The sequence below is a fragment of the Pelophylax lessonae genome (assembly GCF_965119305.1).
Source record: "Pelophylax lessonae genome assembly, chromosome: 5".
NCBI lineage: Eukaryota > Metazoa > Chordata > Amphibia > Anura > Ranidae > Pelophylax > Pelophylax lessonae.
The window spans coordinates 404,274,192-404,299,721 of NC_138772.1; the positions used below are offsets into that span (position 1 = coordinate 404,274,192).

The window sequence follows — 25,530 nt, forward strand, 5'->3', positions numbered from 1 at the left end:
AAACAGAGAGCCGAGCCACTAGGGGAGCCGCATCCAAAGAGGCATCACAGATAAACTGTAGCCCCTGGACCAGCTGGTCCACTAGCTCAGCAAAGGCAGGGGGAGCTGCTCCTGCTCCAGGTCATGGCCCAAAAGCTTAGCCCATTCGGCCAGAGTCTGCGAAACCAGGGCAAATGGTGAATATTGGACTCCGTGCTGAACGAGCCAGGGTGTACATATTGCGGGCCACAGCCCCTGCCTTCCTGTCAGCCGGGTCCTAAAAGGCCAGGGACTCTTCAACCGGAATGGTTGCCTTGTTTAACCTGGAAACCGGAGGGTCCACCACTGATGGAACAGCCACTTCTTAAGAATCACTGTTGGCTAGGAGGAAAGCTGCGATTCGGACCGACACCCGGTCGTATATGCGACCTCGCGAGTCATTTAACTCGCAGGCCAGCCAACGTCTGGTGGGGCTAAGCCGCGGCCAACCTAGCATAGAGCTGAGGTCTGTGCGCGCTTGCTGGCCAGACTGAGGTGACCACTGGATTTAGATTATCCAGCCCGTCGCCCAATCCAACAGTTGATTGTAGATCTCACAGGGAAAAAAAAAAATAAATTAATTTACCAGGACCAGAGATCTCAGCAAGGAACTATGTCCTACTCCTGTAGGGGACAGTATAACCCAATGGTTAAGAAGATCAGGAGCTGTGTCTGTCAATGAACGAAATTGAAAAAAAAAATTGACCTAAACATTCCTAAATATATCTCTGCAAAAAAAGGTGTATTTGGTGTATTTTGTTGAAGTTTTAGGGACATTTTTCTTCTAGCTCCCCTCCGGTGTTACATACAGATTCTGTGATGTACTAAAGGCAAGTGTGAATTGCCAGCAGATATGGGTCTAACCTACACAGGAAATTTTATAAGAATAGCAATGATTTAGAATGGAGGAAGATGTATAGTAGTAGCATGTCATGGTGCGTGTGTGTAAAATTATTACTACAACATGCTACTGTGTAGCTTACAGTATAGACAGCCAATTGTTCCACAAGACAATCAAAGGCTGGACAATCACACAAGCAATTTTCTTGCAGTTTTAACCACCTTTCAATTACAGTTTGAAATGATCCCAACAAAGGGTCAAACTTTATGGTAGGTTGCTTTAAGTCATATGATTGTGCAACTTAAAAGTGGTTGAAATTGCTGTATAAACTGGCCGTGCGTATCACCAGCTTAAACAATTGCAGCAAGTTTGCAGCATGGCTGAGCAAGTAAAAACGGTCAATGTGGCCTATGTAGAGTATATATTGTTTCACATAAGAACCTTGACTGCCACTGCAAGCAAATTAGAAGCCCTACAACTCCATATCTTTTCGCAGGTTAATAGAAAAGAACAAACAGGCGAAGCGCCTCTAAGTGCAGTACGTTTATTGAAATGAAGGTACACAAGATATAACAACTCACATGATAGTAAGTCAAAGTAGGCTTAATCTGGAATCAATCGGTGAACGTTAAGTCCAAGTCCGGGAGAAGAGGTGACCTATGCCGGTAGGTGGGAGTGGAGGACAGGACAAGCCGGCTGCTGTCTTCCGGGACCGGCTGATCTCCGCGTATCAGGCTGGAACGCAGCGTCGGCCGCGTGACGTCACCAAGGTCAGAGGGGTACACGGTGCGTTTCAGAGCATGCGCCAAGCTCGTGGGGAGCATGCGCGCTCTCTTTTCAAGAACACTTTCACTGATTGATTCCAGATTGAGCCTACTTTGACTTACTATCATGTGAGTTGTTATATCTTGTGTACCTTCATTTCAATAAACGCACTGCACTTAGAGGTGCTTTGCCTGTTTGTTCTTTGCATTGTTCACAGAATTGTTCTTCCTGTGCGGTTGAGCTGGCCCTTTGTTTGCAGACCGAGGCACATCCTTCAGCCTTATTCATCTTCAGTGTTCCGTCACCTGACGGACTTTTATATACCCACTTGTCATGTATCTTAGGTAATTTGTTTTAACCTTGCTTGTTCAAGTTTTTTATTTCTGTTATACCCTCACACCGACCCCACCACATCAGACCAGAGCGCTAGCTTATTACTTATTTTTCGCAGGTTAATGGATACAGTTATGTTTTCTTACCTGAACAGAGTTGAGGTGGCAGTATCCATTGAGTGGAAATCTAATAACATGTGTGGAGTCATGGTTCCAGCCCGCATTGACAGAATTACACATCACGTCACCAATTTCAGGAAAAACTTCCTCTATTAGAGATTTTTCTCCACTCAGTGTAATCCTTTCTCCAAGATCCGGAGCCACCCTGACGACCAGACACTCGCAAGGCCTGCAGAAACGGCCTGCCTCTCTGTCCTGCTTCCATCGCTCTAACTCCAGCAGCATTGGCTGAAGCTGGAAGTACTTGGCTTCTTCGTACAGGAGAGTGTAATCCTGGAACAATATGTTGATTAAAAAAATAAATAAAATGACATTATCACTGTAGGCTCAGCATATAAAATGTCAGTCTGGTATCAACAGCAAGTTCTACCAAATGTAATAAAGAGGTATCAAGCACATTTTACAGGAGGAAGTTGTTATATACTTTGTCACAAAGCCTAAAACCTACCCATGTACTGTAGCTCCAACCTAAGATCCCTCCAATCGATTTACTGGAAAACGTTTGTTCGCAGTGCACGTTCAGGGCAACAGTGGCATCATCCTGAACATACAGTACGCAGAAATCCTTGTGTGACTCTGGAGTTGGTGAGAGCCTGGTCTCTGTACTGGGAGCCCACTATGCACCTTACTCCAAGCAAAAACACAGGTATGCATATATTTGGCCTCACTGATAGCCCTTCGGTGAGGCCGCATTTGTGTGTACAGTTAGCGGGAAGAGGTTAAGCAAGTAAAAAGCACATAAAAAGGTAACCAGCAATTTAAAGTTATGCTATGCTAAAGCGAATATGTAACAAATATAAAAGATATACCGTAATCTCAATTTGGCTGCAAACATAGAAATACACTTTGAGTGCCGGTTCACACTATAGTGCTCCTTCATTACATGCGATCGGATGTGCAGTGCGAATTCAGCCATACACTTTGTATGGCTAAATTCGCACTGCATCCGCACAAAAGTCGCACATGACCCTTTTTTTCAGCCGCATCAGGATCGGATCGCACAGTGGTTCACGCTTGTGCGATCCGATCCTGTGCGAACGGTCAGATCGCACTGCGATATACGATCAAACTGGGGGTGTCGTTAACATTTCATTGACACCCCCTGCGTATCGCATATGGCAGTGTGAACTGCCAGATGTGCGGGTGTGATGCGGGAACAGGCTGCGAATTCGCAGCCTTCCCGCATCGCACAAGTGTGACCCGGCACGAATGGTAATGCTTTGTTATTTTATTTTTCCATTCTTATATTTTTATTTTTTCTCCAGTAAACAAAAAACCACATACAAAAATAATAACAAACATTCAATAATACTGTCTTTTAACCCACCTCCCCCCACTCCCCATCCTCTCCTACCCTCCCCGTTTCCCATTTAAAATTATTATATTACCTAACCAGAAATTCTAAATATTCGCTATCTTGGGTGCCAGACCTGGAATTTCTAACCATGCTTTCCATAGTTTTTCAAATCTATTTATATCTCCCCCTTCTTATATAAGCCAGCTTTTCTCTTATTATATTATTAACCATTCTTAGTCAAATTTGTTATATATGGTGGTCCAGACTTTATCCACTTCCCTGTAATGGCTTTTCTAGCTTGATACAAGCATCTTAAAACTGCTGTTCGCTTAGCCCCATAACCCACTCCTTGCTCCATGTACCCCAATACACATAGTACTGGATCGAATACTGAGTTTATTCTAACCAACACCTCCTCTATAGATATCTTGTATCTATGTAGCTTGGGGCACCTCCAAAGCATATGAATCAAATCCCCAACTGCAGCTTTACATCTGGGGAAGGATGCATCCGGGCGTCCCCCAAACAAAAACAATCTTTTTGGCGTGTAAAATGCTCTATGAATAATGTAAAACTGTGCGAGTTTGTGGGCTGCTGAGAGGGATAATTTATCTATTGAAGTTACTATGCCATCCCATTGTACATCTGCTCAATTTCCCATGTCCTCCTCCTTTTTTCCAATACTTTTACATGTATATTTGTTATATATTTTGAGATCAGTCTCTTTAAGGATGTGGCCTCTATCAAATTTTTCAACAAAGGGATTTTACTCCATTCTAGTCCTCCTTCCTTAAATTGTGTTGTCAATGCATGTCTCAATTGTAAATACATATAAGAATCTCTATTTGAGAGCCCAAATTCCTCTTTCAGCTCCCGAAATGTCCTCCGTATCCCTGCTTTATATACACTAAACAAAATTCTAAACACAACACTTTTGTTTTTGACCCCATTTTCTATGCGCTGAACTCAAATATCTAAGACTTTTTCTATGTACACAAAAGGCCTATTTCTCTCAAATATTGTTCACAAATCTGTCTAAATCTGTGTTAGTGAGCACTTCTCTTTTGCCAAGATAATCCATCCACCTCACAGGTGTGGCATATCAAGATGCTGATTAGACAGCATGATTATTGCACAGGTGTGCCTTAGGTTGGCCACAATAAAAGGCCTCTCTAAAATGTGCAGTTTTACTCACACAGCACAATGCCACAGATGTTGCAAGTTTTGAGGGAGCGTGCAATTGGCATGCTGACTGCAGGAATGTCCACCAGAGCTGTTGCCCGTGAATTGAATGTTCATTTCTCTACCATAAGCCATCTACAAAAGCGTTTCAGAGAATTTTTTCAGTACATCCAACCGGCCTCACAACCGCAGACCGCGTGTAAACACAAACCCAGGACCTCCACATCTAGGATCTTCACCTCCAAGATTGTCTGAGACCAGCCACCTGGACAGCTGTGGCAACAAATCGGTTTGCATAACCAAAGAATTTCTGCACAAACTGTCAGAAACCGTCTCAGGGAAGCTCATCCGCATGCTCGTTGTCCTCATCGGGGTCTCGACCTGACTGCAGTTTGTCGTTGTAACCAACTTGAGTGGGCGAATGCTCACATTCGATGGCGTCTGGCACTTTGGAAAGGTTTTCTTTGGATGAATCCCGGTTCTCACTGTACAGGGCAGATGGCAGACAGCGTGTATGGCTTTGTGTGGGTGAGCGGTTTGCTGATGTCTACCTTGTGGATTGAGTGGCCCATGGTGGCGGTGGGGTTATGGTATGGGCAGGCGTATGTTATGGACAACGAACATAGGTGCATTTTATTGTTGTGCCATTCGCCCCCCCCCATTTCCCAGCCCCCTATTTGTTGTAACTGGGCTGCCAAGAAATTGCTCCATGGATGGGGGGACAACCAATCCCCCCATCTCTCAGCAACTGTAGTACTCGCAGACGAACTCTAGCCTTTCCTTTCCTCCAAATCAATTTCCTAAAAAGACCCTCCAATTTTTTTAAACCAAACTCCAAGAATCCATATTGGAGAATTATGCAAGATATACAACAATTGAGGCAGCCATATCATTTTAATCAGGCTGCAATGACCCACCACTAATAAGGGGAGACAGCTCTATGTCCCGCACTTTAAATTATTTTATTAACGGCTCTAAATTTTTCAATACATACAGCTTAAGGTTTACTGTTATATTTATTCCCAGGGCTCCAGCAGACGTCCTCTGACGAAACGCGTAGGGTGGAGTCTATTACGTCACATCACTTCCGGTACTTGGAGCCCGGGCCGTGGAACACGGAAGCTTCCCGGCTAGATTACTGATTGTGGACAGCCTACCCTGTGAGTTACTACTTTCTCAATTCTCGATTGCATTGTATACGGCACCATGGGGTTTCCTCTTTCTCTTTGTTTGAGGAATTAGAAAGCCTGCAAACGCTTATCATACTGGAGGAATCCCTGGGAACTATCTCCCCTATTTCACAGAAGCCACAAAAAGCTGTCGTATATAGGTTGCGACACCTAGTGGTCACACTGGTGGATGCAACACAATTTTTTTCACTTATTTGGAACTTTTCCTTATTTTGTTTGTTGGCACAAACACTCTTTTCTAAGAAGAAATCTCATCATTTATTGATTTGATTCATTTCACCATAATCTTATAATTTATAAAGCACAATTTATCACTGGTTAATCACACTGTATAGCATATCTGTTATTTTGAATAAAATTCACTGTCTCTCCAATTTTCTTTGTTGATTTATTGCACTAGCACTTAGCACTTCATTATTGCACCTTATTCTGAGGTGAGGATAAGAACTGGTCATTCCTTAGACCGCAAAGTCACTTGTGCACTTTACTTTAAATTATTTTAATAAATTTGGGCATCACCATTTATTTTGATACACTATTTATTTACCTTGGTATACCACCCACTTGGCACCTAATCACTTAAAAGGTAGCGCCGTTTCAACCTTTTGCACTTATTTTCACTTTTTAACCCCTGGGGGTTTGGTTGTTGGCAGCTTACACCTTATAACTAATATACACCTTTTACACAACTCCATAGCGCTGGTCACCCTCGTATCTTATCGCCATATCTATTCTAGAAAGTGATGAGTGCGTACCTGAATGGCATGAAAAGATTTGGGCTGTTGGATAGCGTTCACGCCATATGTCCCTCAACCCCATCTCCTAAAGTATTCTATACAGTGGTGTATAGGAGCTCTGTTCCGGTCTCCTTCCCAAAGGGAATCTATCAACCTGAGTGTTCATCACCATATTAAAATTTCCTACTATAAGGACTGGCACCCTTTGTTTGTCAACTGTAGATTCCAAGAGATGATTAATTACTTTATTTTTAAAAGGAGGGGGAATGTACACATTCACAAGTACACATGGCATCTCGGCCAGCACACAATATATAAATATGTATCTTCCTCCCCCTTCTATTTTAACTTGTCTACAGTAGAACCCCACTGATCTGTGTATTAAAATATGTTTCTCTTGAATAGGATGTATACACTGAGTGGTACTGATAAGGAAATCCTTTAAACGTGACAAACAAAGTAAAGATATTCTAATTAATTGTAATAGCTTGTGAACCCACTGATTTTATATCTATCTATATATCTATATCTATCTATATATCTCTATCTATATATCTATATCTATCTATATATCTCTATCTATATATCTATATCTATCTATATATCTCTATCTATATATCTATATCTATATCTATATATATATATATATATATATATATATATATATATATATACACACATATATATCTATATACATACACTTGTGTTTAAGTTCCAAGGTGCCTGACTCATACTCATTTTTATCCCTATACCAAATAAGTGCGTCTATTTTTTCTGTCCTAAATCTGCACAAAAAAAAAAAAGGCTCCTCCCACTTACCCCCCTCCCCCCAAAATCCCATTGGGGCATTAATTGTGGTCCCATAATCCACTCGTAAATACTAGGATTCCTTCTTATAAAAAATACTTTGTGTCAGTGTCAAAACACTTGTGACTCTAAACAACTACACTCTTAAATCATAACGCCATTCCAATGCTCCTATATCCAAAAAGTGTTAGGGTCCTTTCACACGGCCGCTCCGTGTGTCCGCAAATCATCCTTTTTTTTTTGCGGATGATTTGCGGACATAATGTAAGTGAATGGCACTGCGGATGTCAGCGGAATACCATCCGCTGACATCCGATTTTCCTCCTTTCAGTTCTGTTCCGTTTTTTGGAACGGAACAGAACCCTATTTTTTCATCCGTGTAAAAAACGGAAAGGAAGGAAAATCGGATGTCAGCGGTGTCATCCGCAATGCCATATACTTACATTATGTCCGCATATCATCCGCAAACGGATGGGATGATATGCGGGCACACGGAGCGGATGACACAAATGTCATCCGCTCCCTGAAAAAAAAAAAGTCCCGCAGCGGGCTAAAGCAGCGGAGCGGCTGTGTGAAAGAAGCCTTACTAGACCAAAAATAAAGACCCTTGTGTCCCCATCTTAAGATTTGTACCTCTTCTCACAGGACTTACAGTGGGTACGGAAAGTATTCAGACCCCCTTAAATTTTTCACTCTTTGTTATATTGCAGCCATTTGCTAAAATCATTTAGGTTCATTCTTCTTCCTCATGAATGTACACATAGCACCCCATACTGACAGAAAAACACAGAATTGTTGACATTGTTGCAGATTTATTAAAAAAGAAAAACTGAAATATCACATGGTCCCAAGTATTCAGACTCTTTGCTCAGTATTTAGTAGAAGCCCCCTTTTGATCTAATACAGCCAGGAGTCTTTTTGGGAAAGATGCAACAAGTCTTTCACACCTGGATTTGGGGATCCTCTGCCATTTCTCCTTGCAGATCCTCTCCAGTTCTGTCAGGTTGGATGGTAAACGTTGGTGGACAGCCATTTTTAGGTCTCTCCAGAGATGCTCAATTGGGTTTAAGTCAGGGCTCTGGCTGGGCCATTCAAGAACAGTCAGGGAGTTGTTGTGAAGCCACTCCTTCGTTATTTTAGCTGTGTGCTTAGGGTCATTGTCTTGTTGGAAGGTAAACCTTCGGCCCAGTCTGAGGTCCAGAGCACTATGGAGAAGGTTTTTGTCCAGGATATCCCTGTACTTGGCCGCATTCAGCTTTCCCTCGATTGCAACCAGTCGTCCTGTCCCTGCAGCTGAAAAACACCCCCACAGCATGATACTGCCACCACCATGCTTCACTGTTGGGACTGTATTGGACAGGTGATGAGCAGTGCCTGGTTTTCTCCACACATACCGCTTAGAATTAAGGCCAAAAAGTTCTATTTTGATGTCATCAGACCAGAGAATCTTATTTCTCACCATCTTGGAGTCCTTCAGGTGTTTTTTAGCAAACTCCATGCGGGTTTTCATGTGTCTTACACTGAGGAGAGGCTTCCGTCGGGCCACTCTGCCATAAAGCCCGACTGGTGGAGGGCTGCAGTGATGGTTGACTTTCTACAACTTTCTCCCATCTCCTGACTGCATCTCTGGAGCTCAGCCACAGTGATCTTTGGGTTGTTCTTTACCTCTCTCACCAAGGATCTTCTCCCCCGATAGCTCAGTTTGGCCGGACGGCCAGCTCTAGGAAGGGTTCTGGTCGTCCCAAACGTCTTCCATTTGAGGATTATGGAGGCCACTGTGCTCTTAGGAACCTTAAGTGCAGCAGAAATCTTTTTGTAACCTTGGCCAGATCTGTGCCTTGCCACAATTCTGTCTCTGAGCTCTTCAGGCAGTTCCTTTGACCTCATGATTCTCATTTGCTCTGACATGCATTGTGATCTGGAAGGTCTTATATAGACAGGTGTGTGGCTTTCCTAATCAAGTCCAATTAGTATAATCAAACACAGCTGGACTCAAATGAAGGTGTAGAACCATCTCAAGGATGATCAGAAGAAATGGAAAGCACCTGAGTTAAATATATGAGTGTCACAGCAAAGGGTCTGAATACTTAGGACCATGTGATATTTCAGTTTTTCTTTTTTAATAAATCTGCAACAATGTCAACAATTCTGTGTTTTTCTGTCAGTATGGGGTGCTATGTGTACATTCATGAGGAAGAAGAATGAACTTAAATGATTTTAGCAAATGGCTGCAATATAACAAAGAGTGAAAAATTTAAGGGGGTCTGAATACTTTCCGTACCCACTGTAGACTGCTCACTTCCTTCTAACCAAGTTGCGGCTGCAATAGGTGTATCAGAAAAATAAACCACTCTTTGTGCTGCGACTCTCAGTCACGCCGGATATAGCATAGCATATTGCACATTTAACTGCCGCAGCGGCCTCTTGATATCTATAAATCTCACCCTTCTTTGTACTTCTGCAGAGAAGTCTGTAAAGAATGTGATTGTTACCCCAATAAACTGGATTTCTTTCATTTCTCTTGATTTACGCAAAAACATTTTCTCTGTCCTTTTCTCTGTCCTTAAAAAAAAAAAAAAAAAAGAAGTGTAATAATCACTGGTCTTGGGATCTCTCCCAAGGCGGGGGTTCTCATCAGGACTCTATGAGCACTTTCTATGGCAAAAAGGGGGACAGTTCTTCCTTCCCAAACACCTCCAGAAGCCATTTTTTCAAAAAATGTCTCATGTTATTCCCTTCACTTTTCTCTGGCAGTCCAATTATGCGAATATTGTTCCTCCTCAATCTGTTTTGCAAATCTTCTAATTGATGACTCTGTTTCTCGGCTATTCCCTTAAATAGCTCAATTTCTTGTTTCATAGGTATTATTTCATCCTCAACTCCACTGACTCTGCCATCAGCTCCGTAGTGCGTTCCAGTACCTTTTGTAAATCTTGTCTAAAGAATGACATTTCCTCTTTTATACATTTCAGCTGATCCGACATTTCTGACAGAGCAGACTTGCATCCATTTACTGCCATTAACACCTCTCCTAAGAATGGCTCCTCAGTCAATGAAACCTCTGAAACAGAAAGGTCAAGTAATCCCCCTGCAACCGAGGTAGAGGGCTCTGAAGCCATTTTACAGGACTTGCTACTCAGACTTGACCCCTTAAGGGTTGATGAAGGTGACAAAGATATCTTAGATTGCGACTCTTTCACATTATTTTGAGATGGTTTATGTGCAAACTGTTCCAATTTGGATGCAATTTCCTTGCCTTTTTCCTTTATTGTTTGTTGGGGCTGTGAGCTGGAGGCCTCCTGTAGCACAGATATATCTCCTTTTTTCTTTGTCATTGCTTTTAACCTTGTATTCCTGATATCTACCAAATAAGGGCCTTGTTACTAAGCCTATTGCCCCACTCCAAATTGTTCTAGATACAGAATAAATAATAAAAAATAAAAAAGCCAACTTTACTTATCTGTCTAAAGTCCAGGAGTCAGACAGTCAGTCAATCAGGGAAAACCATTCTGTGACTCTCATCAGGATAGGAGGAGCACAGGTGAGCTACATGTGCTGCTCACATCAGCGCTGAACCCCCCCACACACACACATTTTAATGTTTAAAGAGTAACTCCAGTTGTGTTAAGAAAAAAACATTCCCCTCTGGGTGATCAATGTACATTGCAAGGATTTTAACAAACTTTTTGTTTCAGATTCCTACCTTTTGTTTACTCTGAAGAAATAGCGGTTTGTCTGTGTCCATGTGCAATGTGAGCCCGCATGGTAGTGATTTTATAATTAATTAGCTGCTGCATACGCAGGACTCTAATGAGGAAAGTGTCTGCATCCCATTAGATGTGATTTCACTTTGGGACCATCTCACCAAAAATGACATTTTTCTTGCAGGGGATGCCAAAAATCTGACTGGCACCTTAGGGCAGACCTCTGGAAAAATCAGTGAGCCAATCACACTAGCAGGAAATTACATTTTCAGGGGGCAATGTACAGAAAGCCTCCATGTTGCCATAATGCACTGCATTTTACAGAAAATCACACTGCAGATTGAAAAGGAAAGGTAATTTTTAATAACATTCAATTACAATATGACTTGTGTCGCAATTGTATACGCTATATTCTTTTTTTTTTTTTTTTTTTTGCTATTTTTTGGCCCATGAAAGTGGAGTTACTTTCTTTAATCTCCAATAGGCCTGTGTATATACAGAGATCAATAAAAACCCAGCTAAGGTTCTAGTCTTCCCCTAATCTACTCAATTATTAAAAGCATTTTACAGTGGGTACAGAAAAGAATTCGCCCTTCTTTAAAATAATCACATTTTGTTGATTTGCAGCCTGAAATGAAGGCAGACAAAGTTTTTGTTTTATTCAGCTGCACAACTTCTAACATCTAAGTGAAAGATATAACACAGTGTCAGGAAAAAAAAAAAATAAAATAAAAACAGAATCACTGAGTTGGAAAAAAAAGGATCAACCCCTGGTGTCAGTAGTTTGTTGTACCATCTTTTGCTTTAATTACAGCCTTTGGTCTGTTGACATATGTTTCTACTAACTTTGCACATCTAGACTTTGAAATATTTGCTCACTCTTCTTTGCAGAACTGTTCAAGTTCAGTTACATTTGATGGTGACCGTTTGTGGACTGCAGTCTTCAAGTCATTCCCCAGATTTTCAATGTGGTTTATGTCTGGGCTCTAACTAGAGTATGCAAGGACATTCACCTTTTTCTCCTTCAACCACTGTGTGGTCATTTTTGCTGTGTGCTTTGGGTCATTGTCATGTTGGAAGGTAAACCTTCTTCCCATTGACAACTTTCTGGCAGAGCGCAGCAGATTTTCACCTAGAATTTGAAGGTATTTTTCCACATCCATTCTTCTTCTATCGAGACAAGTGCTCCAGTCCCTGCTTCAGAGAACTCCAACCCCCCCCCCCCCCCCAATAACAGTATATTACCACCTCCATGCTTTACTGTAGGCATAGTGTTATTTGGATGGTAAACTGTATTGGATTTCCATCAGACATATTGTTTGGTGTTGAGGCGATAATAACTCAATTTTAGTCTCATCTGACATAACACCTTTTTCCATGTGGCCTCAGAATCTTCAAGGTGCATTTTTGCATCGTGACTGAATGTGGCCTTTCTTGAGGAGTGGCTTTTTTTTTTTTTGCAACCCTCTTATGCAAACCACATTTGTGGAGAATTTGATATTTTTTGTCACATGCACACAATGACCATACTTTGTCATAAATCCCTGCAACTCCTTCAGAGTTGTTGCAGGCCTCCTGGCAGCCTCTCTGACCAGTTTCCCCCTGGATCTTTCATCCAGTCTAATCCAGGGAGGGTCTGTGTTGTACCAAATACCTTCCACTTCTTAATAAGAGACTTCACTGCGCGTCTAGGCATTGATAAAGCCTTTGAACTTTTTTGTATCCATCTCCTGACTTGTGCCTGTGCACAATTTTACCACAGAAATCTTTTGACAGTGCCTTGCCACCAATAGTTGATTGTGTGCTTCAGTTGCAATACAGGGACTGAAATGCTCCAGGAAAGTTTTTTTTTTTCATGCTGAGCTAATCAAAATGACCACAGCTGATCACAGTTGAAAGTCAAATGGATTTGTGTGCTATTGAGAAGGTAATAAGCTACACCTGATTGAGTTTAAAAGTCATTTTTAGGAAGGGGGTGATCTTTTTTCTAACTGTTTTTTCTCATTCTATTTTTTTTTGTGTTGGTGTCATATCTTTCACTTTGGATGGTATAAGCTGCACTGAGTAAATACAGCTGGATAAAAACAAAAACCCTGTCTGTCTTCATTTCAAAATATAGCCAGTAGTAGATGGCGCAAAGTTAGAGGAAACAGAAGATCCAGGGTGACAGCAGGATAGTAATGGCACCAGCAGACATACTAAATTAGATGCAGCAATAGCAAACAGGCAGAGGCAATCAGAAGGCAGCTCCAGGGAGATGAAAGAATCTCTGTTTAAATCCAAAAAAACACACAAGCAAGGAGCGCTACTCTAAGTGCAGCATGCATTAAAACCAATATTGTATTTATGCAATTGGCAACTTACAGTGAAAAGGACATCAGAGTGCATATCAGGCCTGCCAGGGGCCAGGAGGATCATTAAACCGGGACCCGCTTGCGGGACAAGGACATCCGCACTAAGATCTGTATGCCCGATATGCTCTCTGATGTCCTTTACACTGCAAGTTGCCGATTGCATAAATAAATTAATGGTTTAATGAATACTGCACATGCTTGTGTGTTTTCTGTCTTCATTTCAGGCTTCAAAGCAACAAAATGGGATTATTTAAAATGGGGGGGGGGGATTCTTTTTTTATGCCCACTAATATTTCAGGTTCAGGCTTGTGTTGCTATTGCAGATTTTCCTTCGCCTCCTGTCCAGTGAAACCAGAATAGTAAATGAGGGGAATTCTGTCTAATGGAGCCCCTGTAAAACCCTGCCAGGGGGTTTTATTCTTCCCCACTGTACCTAAAACTAAAAAAAAAATAAATGATGGCTGGATGTGCACTTTTCACTTTTAACCATATACGTAACAGAAGGAAATATTGTTAGTAAGGAGAAAGGGTACTTACTTTAAAATCATCAGAGATGAGGAGTTTTGATGTACGTAAAAAGTTCAATATATAACGAAACATCTGGCCATCTCGATCGATAAAGTAATGCTGCTTTAAACTGTCCAAAACAATGGGCTCTGTTCCATCGAATAGCCTCCCAATTCTGCAGAGAAACAAAAAGAATTCAAATAAACCAACACCATTACGTTTGCAGACAAAATTATGTGATTAAGCATTACAAAATACAAAAGAAAGGTGTAGAATTATAAGGCAGTGAACGCGCCATTCACCAAATATCCACTGCAGATGAATCTTCCTCGTACATGTTTTAAATTTCAATGAATGATTACCCATTTGGGAATATCTGATGAATGTCACATTTACTGCTTGTAAATATGCCGCTAAATGTGCTAGATGGCAATCTTTCTATTATGCCAAGATAAAGTGGTACAAATGCATGCCTTGCCAGCTGGAAAATAAACTATCTTATACAAACTCATGACACCATTTCAGGCTCATTTGTCCACTGGGTGTCACTGTTCATGTAAAATCAATAGACTGAAAATGAGAAGGTACTATGTTGTATATTAGTGTAGAGAACATTTAACAGATCTGAAGTTTAAGCAAGTTAAATAAAATACATTAAAAATAAGGTTCCTTTACACAACGTGCATATACTGTATACCATTCTGATGTTTTAGTAGACCGGTAATTAAAGTTCACTCTTCGCATGAATCAAGTCACATGTCACAAACAAAATACTTTACTCTGGGTAAAAAAGTTCCGGTTTCTTGCCATAATTAAAATAAAATGATTTTGGGCACCATCACTTAGCCTAAAGTTAAGGGAAAACATCACGTGATCTTTGGCTATGGAGGCATTGTGTATGTTTCATATTATTTCACACTGCCTATTGTTTTCAGTCTACCAGCCAGGTAGAATGAGGAAATGGCACAGAGGTAAGGGCAGTGACAAAGCTCTTCAATCACTATGCAGCAACAACAGGCAGAAAACAGGGCCTGCATATATAAAATACATAAACACACTCACTCTATATTATCAAAAGAATTCAGACACCTGCCTTTAAACGCACATGAACTTTAATGACATTCCAGTCTGAGTCCGTAGGGTTCAATATTGACTTGGCCCACCCTTTGAAGCTATTCCAGCTTCAACTCTTCTGGGAAGGTTGTGCACAAGGTTTAGTAGCGTGTCTATGGGAAGGTTTGACCATTCTTCCAGAAGCACATTTGTGAGGTCAGGCACTGATGTGGACGAGAAGACCTGGCTCACAGTCTCCGCTCTAATTTATCCTAAAGATGTTCTATAAGGTTGAGGTCAGGAAGGGCCCGTCCCCTGTTTCCCAAAAAGTTGGGAGCTTGAAATTGTCCAATATCTTGCTATGCTGACGCCTTTAGAGTTCCCTGCACTGGAACTAAGGGGCTAAACCCCACCCCTGAAAAACAACCCTACACCATAATCTCCCCTCCACCAAATGATTTGGACCAGTGCACAAAGCAAGGTCGATAAAGACATGGATAAGCGTGTTTGAGGTGAAGGAACTTGACTGGCCTGCACAGAGTCCAGACCTCAACCTCCTAGAACACCTTTCATCTTTTTAATGAATTAAAGCAGAGAGTGTGAGCCAGGCCTTCTCTCCCACATCAGTGCCTGACCTCACAAATGCGCTTCTGGAAGAATAGTCAAACATTCCCACAGGCACGCTATTAAACCTTGTTGACAGCCTTCCAAGAAGAGTTGAAGCTGTTATAGCTGCAAAGTGTGCGCCAACTCAATACTGAACCCTACGGACTAAGACTGGGATGCCATTAAAGTTCATGTGCGTATAAAAGCAGGCGTCCCAATACTTTTGGTAATATAGATATAAATCATGGGTGTCCAACCTTTTGGCTTCTCTGGGCCACATTGAGTGTAGAGAAATTTTCTCGGGCCGCATATAAAATATATACTATAGTTAAGGTAGATAAGCAATAAAATGCCACTGTGCCCTTCCCGTGCCGCCGCGTCCCCCCCAGCACTAATTTAACACTAGAGGACAATCAAATGCAATGGAATCAGTATACAGAGGTTTACTTCTTCTGAGAGATATTAAAGAAACACTCTAACCATCATGGTCACTTCAGTGATTTGAAGTGGTCATGGTGGTAGGAGTCAGAAACACTGCACATGCTGGGATATTTACAGTTATGTGCTGAGGGCTAGTTGCACTCCTAGCACATATGACTTAGACAGCCAGAAAATCTCATGTCCTTATTTATACATGTATGAGCAAGGACATGACATATGACAAAACACAACTAGTTATTGAAAAACATATAGCAACAATTTACACATGCTAATGCACATACCTTTTCTACCTATTTTGTAGACTGCTGGCGGGTACTGCTACTGCTGGAGGAAGCAGCGGCTGCAGTAGAGAGCAGAGCCGCTGCTTCCTGTGTGGCTCCTGTCACAGGCGGAATGCATTTCATATCACTCGGCCTGTGACAGAGCCGGAACTACACAGAAAGCAGCGGCTCTGTCACTGACTGCCGACATCCTAAGTCTCCCGCAGCATCCGGGAGATTGCACGGCACTTGCAGCCCAGTGCGTGCCCATCCAATGCAGCCTAAACAGTGCCCATCCAATGCAGCCTCACCAGTGCAAGCCCATCCAATGCAGTCTGCAATGAAGAGAGAGGAGAACCACTGGATGACACAGAACGGGGAACTTCTGCTTACCCGGCGACCGCTGTCATACAAAGTCCTGCCTCCTGGACTGGCTCCTATGATAGACGTCACCAATGTGCTGTCTATCACAGGAGCCAGTCCAGGAGGCAGGGCTTTGTATGAGAGCGGCCGCTGTGTAAGCAGGAGATCCCCCCTCTATTTGTAATCCAGTGGCGCTCTCCCTCCCTCCCATCCCCTCCAAGGTGGCCTCTGTCTATAGTTAGTTGGAAAACGCTGTGGCCGTGCCCCCAACTCAACTTTCTTCCTCCCCAGCAAAAAAAAAAAAAAAAAAATTGTCAGGGGGCAGTGGGCCGCATTGCCTGCGGTTCTGGGCCACATGCGGCCCCCCGTGCCGCATGTTGGACATGCCTGATCTAAATGATGGGCATTCCAAGTCAAACTGAAAATTTTATTTTACAGGTTAAAAAAAAAGGAAAGACATTTTAATGGTGTGAACATTTCAAAGACGGCCGTACGTTCGTCAGAGACGATCCCGGCCATGGTGGTTCTCAGGACACAGCAGTCATTTCTGTGGACATTCAGCATGTGGAACGCCTGATCCTGGATAATCGACGCATAACCAGTTGTGAAATTGCACAAGAGACTAATCTTTCTGTGGGAAGAGTGAACACAATCATTTATGAACGTTTGCATTTTTGAAAGGTTGGAGCATGCAGGGTACCAAGCCAGCTTTCCGTTTTTGACCAGCAAAGACGACTTGAAGTTTGCACTGCGTTGAAGGAGCGTTTTTACAAGGAAGGACAGGATTTTCTGGATCGCATCATTACATGTGATGAAACTTGGGAACATCATTTCAGTCTCGAATCAAAATGAGCACCAAAGCAGTGGAAGCATGCAGACACCCCACCACCAAAAAGAGTTCCTTGGAGGTCAGTGTTACGGAACAGGGCACCCCTGAGCAGGTACCTCCGTTGACAGATGCTCCTAGTGCTTCCCGAGGGCTCCAAGGACTCCACCAGACACCGTAAGCACTTCAGACTCCACGAACCGCCGCAGCTTGGTTAGGGTCTTGGCATCTCCTACCCACCCTGGACCAACGACAAGGCCCCAGGTTCCTGTGGGTGAACCTCTCTTTCCCCAGAGAGTGCAGCACGACCAAGCTCTTATAAGAGCTTAGTGATTCTCTAAGGGAGTATGGAAGACCATAGCAATCCCTGCAGCAGATTCCCCCAATAACGAGACAAAGCTCCGAGATGAGGGTAAAACAGGAACAACATTTATTGGAAGAACAGAGCACACTTTTATACAGAAATTGGAACATCCCTCCCCCAACAACCGCCTTCCCATTGGTCAATTGCAAAGCACTTGCAGTTCTCACCAAGGTCCTCTCCAGTATATGCAAATGAGGGCTTGAAAATGAGTCAACAGGGATTGGTCAGATAGCTTTGACCAATGCAAGGAGACAGAAGCCCCAGGGGGCAATCAATGCACACAACAGTCAGACACAGAACAATGGTTCCCTAACGAGCCCTCAATACACATCACTCTGAGTGTCAATAGACCGCCCGTCTCCTCAGAACTTCCTGTAATGCCCATTTTAGGAGTTGGCTTCCTGTTCCTTACAGTTTACAGGAATACGTTTTAGCTTCCAGGAGAGGCAAGGCTCCATTAGCCACATGTTTAAAGAAACACAAAAAGACACAAAAATGCATAACTCCCAGTCTACTGAACAGAACCCCTACATTCAACCCATCCCCAGATAGCCTGGATCTGAGCGCTCAACATATCCAAACAGCGCTCAGATGCCACAAACACAGTCAAATCGCCATGGAGCCAAAGTCTTTTAAAGTCTGGTCCATAGTCCAAAGGCAGCAGGCGGGCAACCAGGCTCCTCCAATGCAATGAGGCGAGACTGGTCTCGTCACAGTCAGCATTTCCGCACTGATGACGAGGTGAAGCAGGCTGTCCTAGGATGGTTCAGGCGAACTGACAAATCTTTCTATGCCAAAGCTTTTCAGGCATTAAATGCTGGGATAAGTGTATAAATGTAGCAGGGAAGTATGTTGAAAAATAAATGCAGTTTGCACTTCTTGAAATGTATTCTTTTATTATATAAATTCAAAAAGGTCCAGGTTTGACTTGATTGCCCCACTCGTGTGTACATATATATATATATATATATATATATATATATATATATATATATATATATATATATATATATATATATATATGGAACGGAAAATTTATATCAAATACTTACCGCAATTTTCCTTTCCTGATGGACTCCATGGCAGCATACGTTCGGGTAGGCCCCGCCTCCTCTCCTACCTCATAGGACCCCACTCCCATAAATCTTTGCTCCCTTTCAGCATCAGTGTTCTGTAACTAGCCTACTCAGGAATTGGGAGGGGACTCCTGCTGCCATGGAGTCCATCAGGAAAGGAAAATTACGGTAAGTATTTGATATCAATTTTCCGTTTTCCTGACAGACTCCATGGCAGCATACGTTCGGGAAATAACTCGCTATACACTCCCGGGTGGGAAGATGCTGAACAAAGAAAAAACTTTAATTGGCACTGTCAATTGAAAAAACTTGAACGCCAAAGTTAACTGAAGATAAAGCAGCAGGTTCTACACAGTAATGTGTAAGAAAGGTATTCACAGATGACCAGGCGGCTGCTTTGCAGATCACGTCAGGCGCGACGTGTTTAGAAACTGCCCAGGACGTAGCGATGCTTCTGGTAGAATGAGCCGTAATCGCCTCTGGAGGAGCCAAGCCTTTTGCTCTATATGCCCATTGTATAGCCTGAACAATCCATGCAGCCACTGCTCTCGAAGAAGCACGCATTCCCTTCTTATTCCCATGGAGAAGAACGAACAGGAAATCTGATTGACGGAAGGAGGATGTGGCCTCTAAGTATTGACTCCCACGTCCAGAGGATGGACTAAGGACTCCTCATCTGTTCTGAAGGTGGGAAGAACTATTTCAGAATTTTCGTGGAAGACAGATGTTACTTTAGGGTTTGACCCCAGCATAGGGATTAGGACCACTTTGTCTTGAAAGAAGGTCAGAAAAGGCTCTTTGCAGCCCAGATTGTGTATCTCTGAAACCCTCTTAGCAGAGGTGATAGCCACCAGAAATACCGTCTTCAGCGTAAGCTCCTTGATGGACATGGAAGCAACATCTTTTGAAGTAAAGAAGTCCAAAACCAACGGAAGATCCCATTTCGGGAATCTTGGCTTTCTCTGCGGCCTTAGCCTGACTGCACCCTTAAAAAACTGTTGGATCAGTTGATGTCTTGCCCACTGAATTCCGGTGAAAGCAGACATGGCAGAAACTTGTACCCGGAGAGAACTAACCGAGAGGGATAGATCCAACCCGGACTGTAGAAAACTCAAGATTTGCTGAATAGTAGGAGCGACTGCTGAACCCAAACTCCGAGATTGATGACTCATAAACCTTGCCCAGATCCTCTCATAAACTCTGTTGGTACTGGCTCTTCTTGAACTCATAAGAGTGGGAATCACCTCTTCTGGACATCCGAGGGCCTCCAACCTCCCCCTCTCAAGAACCAGGCCTTGAGGTGTAGCCGCGCAGGGCATGGATGAAGAGTAGGACCCTGCGATAGAAGGTCTGGCCTGAGAGGAAGAGGGATCGGATCCCTGAAGCTGAGAAGGGACAGCAGAGGAAACCAAGGCCTGTTGGGCCAGAAGGGAATTATTGCTATGACCTCCACTTCCTCCATCTTCAGTCTCCGAAGGAATTGGAGTACTATTGGCACCGGAGGAAAGGCATAGGCAGACTGGAAGTTCCATCTGTCTGTGAGGGCATCCACTCCGAAGGCTCGGGGATCCCTGAACCTCGTATAATACTTCTGAAGTTTCTTGTTGCGTGGACTCGCAAAGAGATCCACCTCCGATGAGATTCCCAGAGACAGAACCCAATTGAACACCTCCTGATGGAGGGACCATTCGTTGTTGTCCAATTGAAATCTGGACAGGAAGTCTGCTTCCGTATTCAACACTCCTGGTACAAAGACCGCCGAGAGATTGGCCAGATGTTGCTGGGCCCAGGACATAATTGGTTCCGTTTTGTGGAGTAGAGACATGCTGCGGGTTGCACCTTGCCTCTTGACGTATGCCACTGCCGTGGTGTTGTCCATCCTGAGTAACACTGAGGCTCCCTGAGTCAGATGGTGAAAAGCCTGAAGGGCTTTGAAGGCGGTTCGTAACTCTAGGATGTTGGATACCACTCCGTGACTGGAGAAATTCCACCTGCCTTGTGCCACTTCCGCCAGGCAATGGGCTCCCCAACCGGTACTGCTGGCATCGGAGGTTATCGTCACCCAGGAAATTGGAGCAATTGAGTGGCAGTTGGTTAGATTCTCACGGCGTAACCACCACGGAAGACACCCCTTCATGAATGGTGTTAGGTAAAGGACTTGTGATAAGTTCTCTGTCGTCCATTGATGGAGAAACCCTTTCTGGAAGGGTCTCAACTTCCACAGAGCCCACTTCACCATGGGCGAGGTAGCTACTAGAGTCCCTACCACCTTTAGACACTGACGAGCAGTGAGATGGGAGGCAGCAAGAGCCACCCTGCTCTGGACTACTGGGATTTTCTCTTCTGGTAGAGATATGGTGCAATTCAACGTGTTGGACAGTGCTCCGAGAAATACCAGGGACTGCGTGGGCACCAGATGGCTCTTCTCCAAATTGAGAATCCACCCGAACTCTCGAAGAGTAAGGATCACCTGCTCCAGATGTATCAGTAGCTGGGACCTGTCCTGGGACAGAAGAAGAAGATCGTCCAGGTAATGATGTAATCTGATACCTCTGGTTCTGATGAGGGCCACAATTGCCAACAGCGTCTTGGAGAAGGTGCGAGGCGAAGTCGAGAGCCCGAAGGGAAGACATGTAAATTGCATGTGGACATGGTTGACAGCAAACCTGAGGAACTGATGGTATTCTCTTGCCACAGGAATGTGGAAGTAGGCATCCTTTAGGTCTATTGATGCCAACCAATCCCCTGGAAGGACCGAATGTTGTATTGTGACTAGGGATTCCATTTTGAATCTCTCTCGATGGATAGATCTGTTGAGATATGTAAGATCTATTACCGGGCACCATGTGCCATTCTTTTTCTGGACGAGGAAGAGAGGTGAATAGACTCCCTGACCTCTTTCCGCTTCGGGAACTGGTACAACAGCTCGCTGATCCAGTAGGGTATCCACATAACTGAGAAGAACCTTCTTCTTTTCTGCTGCAGGAGGGAGGGAAGTTGCAACGAACCTGGGTTTGGGAGCGTTGTCGAACGTGCCCTTGGGACACAATATTTAAAACCCAGGGATCCTGGATCGAGGCCGCCCAGACGTCCCGAAATTGGAGCAACCTGGCCCCTACCGGAACAGACTGGACGGGCCCAACCTCAAAAGGATTTAGCGGCCTCCCGGTCACCGGACGAAGAGCCTTTGGAATTTTTCTGAAAGGAGGTTTGTCTTGACTTCCAGCTTCTTCCATAAGATTTTCCTGGTCTGTAGCTGCGCGCTTCCCTCGAACGATTAGTATTCTGTCTTCTTGGGAAGGAACGCTTCCGAGCGCCTGGGCGTTTATCCTGAGGGAGGAACCCAGATTTTCCACCCGTGGCCCGAGTTATGGCTGCATCCAATTTATTCCCAAAGAGGGAAGAACCCTCAAAGGGAATTCGGCACCAAGCCTGTTTGGAGGCAGCATCGGCTACCCAAGGACGAAGCCAAAGGGCACGTTTTGCCATAACAGAGGACAGCATAACTCGGGCCAAGAGGCGAATGGTGTCTAGAGACGCCTCCCCCAAGAAGCCTGCGGCCATCCTCAGCTCCTGAACCGGGGAGCTCCGAAGAACTTCCTCCGAAACTCCTCCAAGAGTTTCCTCAAGGGCGTTGATCCAAACTTAAATTGCTTTACAAATTGTAGCCGAGGCCAAAGCTGGCTTACAGGCCATACCGGCTGAAAGATATGCCCGTTTAAGGTCAGCATCAATCCTCCTATCCAAAGGATCCCTGAATGATGCTGTATCTTCCATTGGAAGAGTGACATGCTTCGCAAGACGCATCACTGCGGCATCCACACTGGGGGAAGACTCCAGATATTTTACCTCTTCCTGTTTAAAAGGATACATCTTTGTCATTTTAGTGGTCATGGAATTTTTCCTCTCCACTTTGTTCCACTCTTCAGAGATTATGTCTCCCAGCTCCCCTAAAAATGGAAAGTTTAACCGCTCCTTGCACAGCTGCTTGAAATATTTCTTCTGCTTTGGAGAAGAGACAGCAGGATCTTCCCACTCAAGGGCCTCTCTAACCGCCTTCACTAACGGGGAAACGAGGCTGAACTCAAATTCAGAACCGGAGTCATCTGAATCAGATTCGGAATCTGACGGAAGAATGCAAGGATGGCTGGGCTGGGAAGACTCAAACGGATCCTGAAGCAAAAGATCTCTATCAGGGGAGCGGGACGGCTCTGCAGGAGCATTTGTCTTGTGAAAATCAGCGAGAGAGTCCTTGAGAACTCTGCGCATGACCTACTCAATATGTTGGTCTGATTTTTCCCTTTCACTCGTAGCTTGGGCATAACAGGTTTTACATAGGGAGGAACCTTCCGGTATCACAGCGCGACATCCCCAGCATTTCTTCCCCTGCTGGCGTTCCACTTGGCCATAATGTGTGGAAGAGTGGCCATCGCGTCCCCTACTATGGGGGGAGCTGCGTTTAGATTTGGATGAGGAGCGCCGGTGCTGCGGTTTTTTATGTCTGTCTTCGCTGCCTGCACGTGGCTGTTGATCAGGCCTAAAAGAGCTGGAGACAGACACATAGAGCAGAGCATAAGAAACACTAAAAAGACACTCAGATCAATCTAGCTACAGGATCCAGCACATACCTTGGAAGAGCTGGCTGGCCACTAGGGGGCGGTGACGAGATGTCCATAGCTTAAGCAGATTTTGTACTGAAAGCTAGCTGGAGGAAGGACAAAAGACTATCAGTCCCATGCCATACTAACAGACCCCAGGATAGGAAGATTCTTACCTCAGTAAAGTATACCAGAGACTGGGGGAGGCTACCGATCTTCCGACCTTCCCACCAGCTCTGGTCAATTAAACTGTTTAAATATGCCGCCCCGAGGTGATCCCGAGGTACTGCGCATGCGCACGTGACATCAGACATCGCGTCTGCGCGACGAAAAGACCTATCCGGAGCGCACTGCGCATGCGCAGAGGCGCCGGACAACCCGGAAGCGGCGGACGCGATCGCGGCCACGGCCGTGAGGAGCGGAACCGACAAGGAAACGAGAAAACCGGCAGGATAACAGGTGTGAGACCCAATTAGACCCTATAACAATGGCACTACTGGTATACTACAGAAAGAAAACATAGACATGGCAAAACGCTAGCAGGCAGTACAAAAAACATACAGATAGACAAAACGGATAAGAAACTTGGTCCCATATCAGGGCTTACCACCCTGCCGACAGCATAATCGAGCCCAGGAGACGCAGCACCAGCTTATATCTTCAGGCAAAAAAGGGCCACCCGCAGCAGCAGGGCTCTCTCGGCCAGACCACAGAGCTCCTGCAAAGGGTCTCTTCCATTGCCCCCTCCATACCCCGCTAAGAGCCAGGGCTTATCGGAGACTCCATGACTCAATCTGCCACCGTTTCATATAGGACCGAAGAAAGTAGGAACATAAAACTATATGTATGAGGAGGACGAAAAAAGAACACTAATGCTGAAAGGGAGCAAATATTTATGGGAGTGGGGTCCTATGAGGTAGGAGAGGAGGCGGGGCCTACCCGAACGTATGCTGCCATGGAGTCTGTCAGTAAATATATATATACACATATACACAGTGGGTACGGAAAGTATTCAGACCCCCTTAAATGTTTCACTCTTTGTTATATTGCAGCCATTTGCTAAAATCATTTAGGTTCATTCTTCCTCCTCATGAATGTACACATAGCACCCCATACTGACAGAAAAACACAGAATTGTTGACATTGTTGCAGATTTATTAAAAAAGAAAAACTGAAATATCACATGGTCCTAAGTATTCAGACCCTTTGCTGTGACACTCATATATTTAACTCAGGTGCTTTCCATTTCTTCTGATCATCCTTGAGATGGTTCTACACCTTCATTTGAGTCCAGCTGTGTTTGATTATACTGATTGGACTTGATTAGGAAAGCCACACACCTGTCTATACAAGACCTTTCAGATCACAATGCATGTCAGAGCAAATGAGAATCATGAGGTCAAAGGAACTGCCTGAAGAGCTCAGAGACAATTGTGGCAAGGCACAGATCTGGCCAAGGTTACAAAAAGATTTCTGCTGCACTTAAGGTTCCTAAGAGCACAGTGGCCTCCATAATCCTCAAATGGAAGACGTTTGGGACGACCAGAACCCTTCCTAGAGCTGGCCGTCCGGCCAAACTGAGCTATCGGGGGAGAAGAGCCTTGGTGAGAGAGGTAAAGAAGAACCTAAAGATCACTGTGGCTGAGCTCCAGAGATGCAGTCAGGAGATGGGAGAAAGTTGTAGAAAGTCAACCATCACTGCAGCCCTCCACCAGTCGGGGCTTTATGGCAGAGTGGCCCGACGGAAGCCTCTCCTCAGTGTAAGACACATGAAAGCCTGCATGGAGTTTGCTAAAAAACACCTGAAGGACTCCAAGAGGGTGAGAAATAAGATTCTCTGGTCTGATGAGACCAAAATAGAACTTTTTGGCCTTAATTCTAAGCGGTATGTGTGGAGAAAACCATGCACTGCTCATCACCTGTCCAATACAGTCCCAACAGTGAAGCATGGTGGTGGCAGCATCATGCTGTGGGGGTGTTTTTAAGCTGCAGGGACAGGACGACTGGTTGCAATCGAGGGAAAGATGAA

At 44.2% G+C, this 25,530-nt stretch overlaps 1 protein-coding gene across 2 annotated transcripts in view; it reads right to left on the bottom strand.

Moving 5' to 3' along the window:
• Positions 1–25,530, bottom strand: part of KCTD1 (potassium channel tetramerization domain containing 1) — a 226,102-nt gene that overhangs the window by 4,517 nt on the left and 196,055 nt on the right. For both annotated transcript variants that reach the window (XM_082259559.1, XM_082259558.1), the window contains exons 3-4: positions 13,945–14,089; positions 2,104–2,409 (exon numbers count right to left, since the gene is read on the bottom strand). In XM_082259559.1, coding sequence (XP_082115685.1) covers positions 2,104–2,409; positions 13,945–14,089 — 451 coding nt within the window. The remainder of the gene's footprint in view (positions 1–2,103; positions 2,410–13,944; positions 14,090–25,530) is intronic.